The following is a 12,017-nucleotide window of genomic DNA, read 5'->3' on the forward strand; positions in this document are numbered from 1 at the left end:
CCGAATTTGGCTTTGTTGAGGAAAAAGTGAAAATTAGAATTTGTCATATCTTCTAAAAAACCCGATTTTCACATACTTGTGCAAATTCGAACTTGTCTTTGTCTCCCAAAAACCCGATTTTCATTTGGAAGCAAATTTGATGAAGTTTTCAAGCGATTTTTGTGGAGATCTTCTAGGAAGGAGAGGCATTTTGGATTTCACCCTATTCTTATGCATTTGTAAACACTTATCATGCCATTTGGGGTTTGCATTTACTGATTTTTTGGTCTAAATCAGCAACCACGTGTTTCTTTGAAGCCACATTTTGGGGGATCAAGACTCCACGAAGTTGCAATCTCCTAGTTCGTTTTTACCTCTCTTAGCTAGGCGTGGAGTTTGTGACAAGTTTTCAGTCATTTAATGAGCCATTCAAGAAGGTTTTAATTCCACGTTTTTCTCCACGTGACCCTCCTTTGGCTGCATTTTGAAAGGATTAGACGCCATTTCTCCATCTCCTCCTTAGGCGTTTTGCTTTAACTCTCAAGGGTGTGCTCTCTCATTGGCATTTTGGCCCTCCAAATTTGGGATTGCTACCACGTTTTTCAGTTTGTGGCATTTTTGCAAAAACGTTACAAGGGTTTAGCATTGCGGATTGCTTCTATTTATTGGTTTGTCTTCTTCTTTCCAAAGATTGGTTGCATCTTTTGGAGAAGCATTTTCAGTTTCATTCAAGGTATGTTCTCCTTTCTTTCTTGTTTCATTTTATTATTTTCTTATTTTCTTAGTTTTCCTTCTTAGTTTTTCTAAATATATTGTTCTTCCCCCAAAAATCTGTTTTGTGAGAGAGATCTTCCCCTTGGTATGCAATTTTTGAATTGCATTGTTCTTCCCATATTCCCTCTTTACTTTGTATTCGGGATTTTTAATCCCGATTACAAGTTCGCTGGAAATTCTTGTTCTTCCCTTACGGTTAAGGAATTTAACCATTTTTGGTTAAAATTCCAAGTTGAAAAGTGTGAAATACCCCCCCTTTTCAAATTCGGGTTTTAAAAACCGGATTACATGTTGAAAAGTTCTTCCCATTTTCATGAAAATGACATTTCTGGATTTTCCCATTTCTATCCATTCATGTTTCCCATATCCGTACTTTTCATTTCCGTCATTTTCCGCAAGTCAAATTCTCATTTTCCATCCATTTCTCCATTTGCAAATTTACAAGTGTACTTGCATTCGGGTTTTAAAACCCCGATTGCATGTATGTTCTTTCCAACTTGTATACTTGCAAAAATTTCCCCAAGATCCGAAATTGGTCAAAGTCAAGATTTTCCCATTTCTACATATTTCCCCTCCTCTCACAAAATCGTGAAGTTCAAGAATCGAAGTTTTTCCCATTTGAATTCCCATTTGAAGAAGGAAGAATGATATTTGCAGTAATTACTTTTTACAAAAAATGCAAGTAAAGTGACAATTACAATTACAAATTTGACATTACATGTAATTTGTCAAAACAAAAATACAAATGCATAATTAATCTAACTGTCCAAAGACACGACTCCAACTTCATCATCCTTTGTTTGTGATGATCTTCATGCCGCTTCAGGATGCTAGAACTTGAAGTATTCTGAATTGGTGAAGACATCTTGAACTAGAACGGGAATTTGCATCCTTAATGATCTTTGTGTCCTTGGCCAACGAACTTCAACCTTATCTTCTTGCTTGGGGTATTACTGGCTTTTTAGGAGGGAAGTTCTTTGCAAGGCTGAAGTAAGAAGCCTATCTCTGTCTTGAAAGCATTCATATCACTTATCCATCTCCTTGTGTGGCTCCATCATGTTATTGTTCTTTCTTTGTATCATCTTCCAATCTTGGAATCTGCTTGCAAAATAAGGTCCATGCCTTAATTTATTGATTTGGTAGGGTGTGTGTGCAAACATGATTGACAAGGGAAGGGATAAATTGATGCAAAAATGGGCTCACAAGTGAATTTCGAGTTCTGGAAATTGCCTTACATGTGTGGTAAAACAAGAGCATTAACATGCAATTGTGGAGAACAAACATGCAACTTCATATGTGTAATGGGTAACTACAAGTTTGCACTTGTAATTGGACATTTAAGACTCATTTTCAAGTGTTTTTTGAGTGCATTTTGGACCAATTTCGGGTTCTGGAAGGCTGACTGCAAGTGAAGACACACCTGCAATCGGGTTTTAAAATTCAGACTGCAAGTAGACTTTAAATGGGAAAAATGGATGAAAGTGAAATGAATGGATGAAATGGTGAGAAAGGGATTTTGACATGAAGGAGAAGATGGCAAATTTGGATGACCATGTACATGTATGGGAAGGAATATTTTCAGCTTGACAACTTGGAAAAAGGGAAAAACTTCAACTTGTAATTAGATTTGTAAAACCCGAAATCAAATGAATAAGTCTCATGGCAATTCTTCAAAATTTGTAAATTTTGTAAAAAGAAGATTAACTCTTTTTACCAAAGGGGAAGGTCAACATTACCACAGTTACTTGTAATCGGGTTTTGAAAACCCGAATACAAGTAAATAGGAAAAATGAAAGAGAGGAAAATCTGGCACATTTACAACTTGCATTCAATGAACCTTGCTTGAAGAATGCCCTAGACCAAAACAAATGAGCTTGGGAAGAACCGAAATGCTCTATAAATAGATGAAGAAGCCACCACATTATGACTACAATCAGCAAACAAAATCGGTTTTGCCTTTAAACCTTTCCACCAAAAATGGCTTAGAAGGAGAAGTATTTTTGACTTCAAACACTCATCAATGGAGGAAAAATGCAAGACATGTTTGCAATGTGGCAACAAGGGCGAACTTCATGCTCCAAAACGTGGCAAGAACCAACAAAAAATGGATCCAAAAACGTCTTCAACAATGCCTTGAAAAATGCGAAACGTGTTTGCCAAAACCGTTGAATCTCAAAAACTTGGCACCAACCATCGATCTCCAGCAGCATAGCAAGAATGTGGGATGGATTCTGAAAGATCCCAAATGGATCCTTTTGCTGTTGCTGCTGTAAATTCTTAATTAAACATACTATATTTTTGTAATTTTCCGATGATCTTATAGAATAGACAGAAGTTGCAGAAAGGGATTGTTTCTTTTTGGGTTCTGATGTTATAAGTAAAGTAATTGATAAATAGCAACAACTGTGAAATAAAACAGTAAACAATGTTCATATGTAAGAACACTTAAGCAATCTGAAAATACTGCAAATCATACCAGGCAAATAACCTAGTTTTGTATTCAGCAAGAATCCATACATTTATTTGGAGCTGTTCTCAATTTGGATTGAAGCCAGATGGAGGAATATTACTGGCAACGAACAAGGAAGACCAAATAAGCTGAATACAACCCTTCAAGCCAACATACAAACAAGGCGTGGTTGCAAAGGAGGCGTGGAAGCTGCTGCAAATCACGTGCTAGCTGAAATAGACCAGCCGCCTTGTTGAAACCCCCAATATGCACGCTGAATCTTTAGGTCAAGAAGATGTGCCTTCTACCTCTGACAATCTCTGTGCAATCCTAGATAAATCCACTGTCAACTCCTGTTGAGGGCTACGTCCCAACAAGCTCAGACTTGGGGTTTGCGTCCCAGACCAAAATCACTCTTCTAGAGCAATTCCCAAATTCGCAAGTTTCAAAATGATCAAAGATGCTATCAATTAGGTTTTCATCTCCTTATAACTCCTTTCCCTTTGCAAGTCGAACCCTAAAGAATAATAAAGCTTGCGCTTTATAATTAAAGTGACACTTTCCCAATTATGGCGTCAAACTATAGAAAAATATCACTTTATTGGGAATAAATAGCTTCAAGCATCCAAAAAGACTCCGAGAGGTGAGAATCATGTAGCAAAGTTCAAGACCTTTCCAATGAGCTATAACACATAGGCATATCAAACCAGATGAAGCCAAAAACCCCTTATTACTCCGAAATGGCTATATACATAGCCTTATTTTAATTTATTTAATCGCTAACTTAGGAAATATTTAAATATATTAAAATATTTCCATAGATCCAATAATAGCCCAAAATAACCAACCAAACATGAATCTGATTTTGTCACCTGTCTGTGACTGATGCCGGACAAGATGGGCCAACTGGCAGTCCCATCCCTAAAATCTAGGGATACTCCTAGAAACTAGGAAACACACCCAATCTTCCTGAAACTGAAACCATGGTATGGTCCCGTGGAACCTCAAATATGGAAACTGCCACAACCTCGTAAAAAGTAGGGAATTGCCCTAAAAAGTAGGAACCTCTCTCCAAACACCTGTAACTGCTCAAAAGGATCCTGCTCTACTCCTTGGTCCCCCAGGTGGTCATTCAGTCAACTGCCAGTTCTCCCTAAAAAATAGGAACCGTCGTGTGCACATAGGGATGATGTATGTAGAAGAAATTCCACTGTTTGTGGTCTTATCTTCTTGTTATGATCCACCTCTTGTGGATTATTTTATTATTTCTTCTACCTACCCTCACCTACTCTTGTTTCTCATTGAGCCACATGTCGTGATCGTGTGCTCACATATCCATATGGCATTGCCTTTATAAGCAGATTCATTTACATTGTACTACGGGAACTCGAATGGTAGGTCAACCCTTGCTCATCTCATGTCACCTAGAAAAGGGGACATTACAGATTCAAGGGAATAATGCCACAAAAATCGGATTTGTGAGAGCAAGAATGTAGATCGGGTTCTTCCTCTCCAACTTCAAGCAAAACGTGCCCTCCAAAGATGCAATCGGGTTTCTAAAACCCCTTTGCAAGTTTTAAATTGCATCACTTTTACTTCACTTGGGCAAATTTGGGTTTCAAGGGAACAAAAGCACAAAAATAAAGAACAAAACAACTCATAATGGGTAAATAAAACCCCCATTATAACTAAAAGGAATAAAAAATAAAAACATGTAATAGGGAAATAAAATCCCCATTACAACTAAAGACATAAGACATAAAAAGACTTGTAATAGGGAAATAAAATCCCTGTTACAACTAAAAGCACAAAGTAGGAACTTTTATGAGAACTTACAAGTTTTCATTGAACTTGTAATTTTAAATTCACTTGCAATTTGTCCAAAAAGTTCCTACAAACAACTTAAAAGACAAAAAGGGGAAAGGGAAATAAAAAGCAAGTTACAAGTTACAAGTCTTTTATAAAGTTCACTTGTAATTGCTAAAAAAAAAAAAACAGAAAAACAAAAGAAAACTCCTAACTTGCAAAAGAAGGAAAATTTTCCACTCACAGTCAATAGGAAAAAACCCGAATTTGAAGGAAAGACATAGCAAACGAACTCGAAATGCGATGAAATTTGAAACATGGATCAAAGATGAACCAATGATCAGTCCAGTTCAACAAGAAGCAAAATTTTTGCCCCGGGAAGCGTGCCTTAAGAGTAAAATGTCCAACTTGCAGTGACTGCTCTGAAACCCGAAATTACACAAAAAGATAGGAAAATGAAGACCAAAACTCACCAAAACTTGGACAATGATGGAAAAGACACCCCCCAATGATTTGAAACTAACAAATGTGAGTTTTGCACCTCGTAAAACATGCCTTGGAAACAAAAATGACACATTTTGAGCAAAAAATTTTAAGGGTTGTCATATTTTTGAAAATTCAAAAATGAGGACAACAAGAAGAACTTAGATAAATGGAAAGAGGAGTTAAGTGAGGATGCATTGTTTCAAAGACATAAAAATCATAGCCACTAGATAAATGGAAAGAGGAGTTAAGTGAGGATGCATTGTTTTAAAGACATAAAAATTATAGCCACTAGATAAATGGAAAAAGGAGTTAATTGAGGATGCATTGTTTCAAAGACATAAAAATCATAGCCACTAGATAAATGGAAAGAGGAGTTAAGTGAGGATGCATTGTTTCAAAGACATAAAAATTATAGCCACTAGAAGTCATTAACAAAGAGATAGACTGCAGACTCAATGAAGAAGATTGCCTTAGATTTGTAGTGAAGAGTTTTATGACAGATTATATGAGAATGTGTCGAATTCTATGACAGCCTTATGAGGAGGTTGTAAACTGATTTGAGGCAGATTGCAAAGAAGAGATTGTGATCTCTTTGTATCAGACTTGAGACCAAATCCATAGCAGCTTCAAAGCATCAATGTATAACATTGAGGCATATATCTCAAATATACAAATCAGTAAAAGCTATCAAGAAGTTAAAAATGTTGTTTCAAGACTAAATGATGGTAAATCCCAAGAGGGGACATTACACACCATTAAAGATTGTAATTGATTTGATCTGTGAGGCTGGATTAGGACAGTAGATCCTAGCGGCATTATTCATCGTGGTTTTTCCCATCTTGGGTTTCCACGTCAAATCTTTTGTTGTTGTTCCATGTGTGATTGATTTGCATTGTTATTTCAATTTCAGTTTAAAAGCAATTTTACAAAAGGATTTAATTGATCAAAAAGTTTTAAGATTCATTTACTACTGATTCACACCACCCCCCCCCCCCCCCTCCCCCTCTCAGTAGTAAAACTGTGTTCTACAAGGAGATGTTGTTCATTCCAATTTAGTTATTTGTTTCTCTGCCGGAAGATAGTGAGTCTCTTGCCCTGAAATAGTGAGTTTCACTCTTGCAAGTCATTTGTATCTTGCGCTAAGGTTGTGCGCCTTAGTTCAGCAAGTCCTCTCAGGAGGCAACATTGTAACAAATTATATTTATATTGTGAGTTTGATTCTTACCATGGTTTTTTTCCTAATTGGGTTTTCCATGTAAATTTGCTGTTCATGTGTTTGTTGTGCTTCATACTTTCATAATTTGTTATTGCTGAGATTATATGTTTATGATTCAAAGTTTGAAGATCAGTATTTAAGTATTTGAAGGTTTGGACTGATTCAACCCCCCTCTCAGTCTTGTTGTGTGTTCAACAAGATTGAGATTTTCTACTTAAGCTTCCATAGAGGGTATCTCCAAGAAAGGATGTTGGGAGGCCATTACTGGTTGATGATTTGTGGGTAAAGTTATTATATTTTTCTTTATAGACTGACGAGCTCTTAATTTTGCTCTCTCTACCATACTATCAACTTCTTGTTCTCTAATTAATCCCGCTATTTGTGTGGCAGACAACCCCTTTTCATTTGGCTCTTCACACATTTTAATCCCTTTCCCAAGAGGGCCACAAAAGTGAAGTTTCACACTATAATAGAAGCACCTATAATTTGTTTTCCAATAATTACAATTCCAAATATATCCCCCACCTCCTAGAAGTTGTTCAAGCATTGTAGTATGATTCCATAAAGGAGATCCTTCATCCATTTTAAATTTTTGGTTTGGACCCCCACCACTAAACTCGAACTAGTTGCCATTCTTTACTATTATAACAATTTACATAATTTTAAATTAGAGAGAAATAAAAATGAATGGAAGCTTACACTATGTACAAGCTAATGAAAGTATAAAAAAACATTATAACAAATAGTAAAACATGTTTCTCTTTTTCTAAAAAAACAAAAAAACTTGAAACAATTCATCAAAAGCTTGAAAAAATTCATCAAAATCTTGAAAAATTTCATTAAAAGACTAGAGAATAGGGTTAAATGTTTAACTTAGATGAATCTCCTTTATGCAAGCTTTCGTCCTTCCTTAGGCACTCCATGATTGATCTCCTTTGAAAATAACTAGCTGCCCATCAAAATGCCAAAATGAGAAAAAGAGAGAGTGAAGCTACAAAATGAGAAAAAGAAAGAGAGTGAAATGATGCTTTAGGGGTCGGATTAGGGTTTACAAGGCAAAAAAAAGTTTTAAAAATTGCTTTTTAATAGAAAAAGTCACTTTTTAAGTGAGTAATTTGCTAGGACTGTGGGTTTGTGCTCAAGGTTGCCCGATTGTGCCCTAGGTGCACCAAGGTGTACCTTGGGCACACCCGGTGTGTGTGAGGTGTACCTTGGGTGCCCCCAGGTGAACTCAGTTCAGGTGCACAGACCAAAACCGGTGAACCTGGTAAAGTAGGTTATATCATCTTATTGTTATATCATATATCTACTATTGGTGCTTTAAGACTCAACAACATTCCATAGTATTCTAATATTTCTTTGCATTCTTGTTCTCATGTTTGCCTTTATGTCACAACGAATAGACTAGAAGTTTTTTTTGAGAATTACAACATGGCTTTTATCATTTCACAAACAAATGTCATTATGTTAAAAAATATCTAAAAACAAATGCTGTTATACACCTTTGCTATAAGGAGAAATATGCCCTAATTAAATATATCATTTATATCTATTTTAGCTTGAATTTCTTGTTATCCACTGGAGATTTATAATCTACAGTAAAGTGAAAATATTAGCAAAATGTAGAAGGCACCCATCAATCATTTCAAATACTCATTAACACAGCTACCATAAAATCTAATTTTTTACTGTTTTTTAGTTTGTTCATTAATGTGGCTATGATTGCATTTCACCCTTGTTTACTTTTTTGAGAGAGGGACAATGCTCAAAGGTTTTAGCTTTTGTTCATAGATTTATAATTAAAAACTCTCAAAATTATTTAGCAATGCAGAAAAGAAATAGTTATATCTACTATTACATGTAGTGGAAAGTCTATGATCTAATGAAGCTTTTTTTTATGACAGATATCCTGATGACCCTTATGACCGTATTTGGGACTCGGATGCAATTGAGCCAAACTATCTTGTTGGTGTGGCACCTGGAACAGCGGTAGTTAGTACAACGAGGAACATTTTTAGTAGCACACACGAGCAACCTCCAAACAAAGTGATGCAAACTGCTGTTGTTGGCACTAGTGGCAGTCTTACTTATCGACTAAATCTTGAAGATTTCCCAGCTAATGCTCGGGCTTATGCATACCTTGCTGAGATTGAGGATTTAGGTCAAACTGAAACTCGAAAGTTTACTTTGCAGAAGCCATATGTGCCTGGTTACAGTACTATAGTGCTTAACATTGAGGAGAATGTTGGCAGCTATAGTCTTTATGAGCCAAGCTATAAAAATATTTCATTACCATTTGTTTTGTCATTTGCTTTCATTAAAACAAGAGATTCTACACGTGGTCCAATACTAAATGCACTTGAGATTGGCAGATATGTTAGAAGGGCTTCCAAAACAAGCAATCGGGATAGTAAGTAAATCTTGTATCTCAATGTCATAGCATTCTAACTGGATTGCACCTCTTGTGTCCATTGATTGAATCTGGCAACAATTGGTTTTGCAGCTATTGCACTGATGAAATTCAAGGCCATGTCGCCAACAAGTGATTGGGCAAATGAAGGTGGAGATCCTTGCCTTCCAATTAAATGGGATTGGGTTGAATGCAGCTCAGATTTGCCGCCAAGAATCACAAAACTGTAATGCTAACTAATAGCCTATGATGTTATGCTGATAGCACTTTCTTTGCTGCTTGGTATATTTCAATTTCAATAATGTATCTGTCATTGTTGCATGTAAGACTTTATGCTAAAGTTTGCCATGCTGACATCTAGAAATGATCAATGATTATATGTAACACCTTAGTGATTTGAGGGGCTTTTCAAAATGTTGTTGGTCTTAAAATTTTGAATTAATAAGTATGTCAACTGTAAATTCTACAGTATGAAACCATGAGTCACAATACAGAAGTGCAATTGAAATTGCATTTGATAAACAATCAACAACATACAGAAAATATAGAACATAATGTTTTTATACCATAAATAATATTCAGCATGCTAAATAATATGCAGTACAATAATTAGCCAATACAGAGAGGGTCTGTCACAAATCTTTGTTATTCTTACACCAGCTAATCTCAAATGAGCTCATGACAATATCAACCTTATAAGTTACTCTATCCACTCCAATGCAAACTTATCATCATAAGACTTTTGTTGTTGGACTCAGCTTGTCCATTGCCTTGGGGAGATCAGAAGTTGAGAAAACTAAGACATAGTGTCATATTCAGTGCAGAATTTTGAAACTATGGCGTTCAGCAATCTTTTTGTTGGATTCTTCTTGATTCGAGCACTTGAGTAGCAGTCCACTAGGGTCTCTCCACATCAAACAATCATAGACCAACCCATATCTTTGGGATTGTAGCCTTAAAGTTTTTTGCTGATGTTTATTCATTCCAACAGGGTAGTTCATATTCAATAGGTAGAAAATAATATCCTTGTACCAACAACCATTTTTTAAAGGACAACAAATAGGCACAAGATTTTCACCATTTCCATTTATCTCTGTTGCTTTCAAGTTAGTACTTGTCATCATTTTGCTAGACCTTGATTTCTCACTAGTTTTGTTGCATGAACTTAAATATATACTCTTGGATTTTATTTATCCACCCACATACTCTCCCTAAAGCAATGTTACTGCTCCATCCAGAAAATACCTTGAGTCTTGGTTTGGTTCGAACCCATTTCAAGGTTTGGATTTGGTCCTCTCTGGGTTTGGACAGGGTTTTTCCCATAGACTGTGGGTTTGACTTGAACAAACCCGAACGAACCTAGGATGTATTTCGCCTAGTCACTTGCCATTCTGCCAAATTTGGAGACTTTTTTAATTTTGATAGTTGTGCATGAGATTTGCCCATTTTGTTTTGCAAATTCCTGTTGTCCTCTCATACGCACTCAAAACATTGCCTTGCAGAGAGTGGGCGATTTGGTGCCAAGCCTCACTTTTATTTCGCTAAGCTTGGCTAATAGTGGGTCAAAATGTGCGTGGTTTTGAACAAGCACTTTAATCTCTTCCTTGCTCCATTTTGGAGACCTACTCTTTCGTTTCCACTATGAAAGGGAATGACGCATGTAATAATGCTTTCTCCATCACTGCCCTTGTCTGATTCCATTGCTTCTACCAAAACTGATATGCTTTCTTTACTGAGCCCAAACAATTTTTACTATTGTGGACCAACTTCAAAATTGAAATTTTACCAACTTCAAATTTTTATATCAATATGGAAAAATTAATATGGTATGTTAGTAAAATTAATTATTAAAATATATATATATATATATATATATTATTAATAATAAAGATTTATTTAAATAAATTATTAATGTTACTATCAATAAAAAAAGATTAATGTATATGTAAATCAATTTTTAATATTAATTTAAATATTTTATTATTATTTGTTAATATTTTATATTATAATTAATTCTATTAAATATTATAAATATTATTATACATTAAAAACTAAGTTACCAATTCGGATACGGATTCCAGTTTGGGTTCGAGATGTTGTCCTCATTTTTGTTTTCAAAAATGAAGGACCATTACATAAAATTTTTGTGAAAAAAAGAAAATTTTACTCTATGGCACGCTTCCCGAGGCAGAATTTAGACTAATACTTGGACTGGCTTAATCCTCAGTCCATCCTCGAACTACGTTTTGAATTTCGTCACGTTCTGGATTCGTTTGCTATGTCTTTCCTTCAAAATTGGGTTTTTTCTCCTTGACTGCAGGTGGAGAATTTTCCTTGAACTGCAAGTTTTAATGATTTCCATTGTTTTGGTCTTTGTAGGGAAATTTTTAGCTTATTACATGTGCACTTTATTGAAAAATAAAAACTTGTAATTTGCTTTTTATTTCGCCTTTGTTGTTTTTGTTGTTTTTTGGCTTTTTCAGTTAAAATAGGGATTTTTTGGTTAAGTTACAAGTAAACTTGTAGTTCTTTTCTAAAACCCCTACTTTAATGGTTTTTACATGTAATAGGGATTTTAAACCCCTATTACATGTGTGCAAGTGAATTATAACTTGTAGGGATTCTATTTTCCCTTTACAAGTGATTTTAAACTTGCACATCTCTCTCCAAAACCCGATTTTGCCTTGGAATGAATAAAGTGACATTTTAAACTTGCTATTTGGTCTAAAAAACCCGATTTTGCCTATAAAGTGCATTTTTGACAATTTTAAACTTGCTATTTGGTCTAAAAATCCCGATTTTTGCCTTATAGTTGAAAAAGTGAAATTTTAAACTTGTTATTTCCTCTAAAAAACCCGATTTTCATTGTTTCATGCAATTCAAACTTGCTATTTGTT

At 35.3% G+C, this 12,017-nt stretch overlaps 1 protein-coding gene across 1 annotated transcript in view; it reads left to right on the top strand.

The window, feature by feature from the left end:
• LOC131074643 (probable LRR receptor-like serine/threonine-protein kinase At1g67720) overlaps positions 1 to 12,017 on the top strand; it is a 152,105-nt gene that overhangs the window by 28,623 nt on the left and 111,465 nt on the right. Inside the window, exons 3-4 of the mRNA XM_058011300.2 lie at positions 8,615 to 9,120; positions 9,214 to 9,346. Of these exons, the coding sequence (XP_057867283.2) occupies positions 8,615 to 9,120; positions 9,214 to 9,346 (639 nt within the window). The remainder of the gene's footprint in view (positions 1 to 8,614; positions 9,121 to 9,213; positions 9,347 to 12,017) is intronic.

Source organism: Cryptomeria japonica, chromosome 4 (genome assembly GCF_030272615.1).
Source record: "Cryptomeria japonica chromosome 4, Sugi_1.0, whole genome shotgun sequence".
In the NCBI taxonomy this organism is placed as follows: domain Eukaryota; kingdom Viridiplantae; phylum Streptophyta; class Pinopsida; order Cupressales; family Cupressaceae; genus Cryptomeria; species Cryptomeria japonica.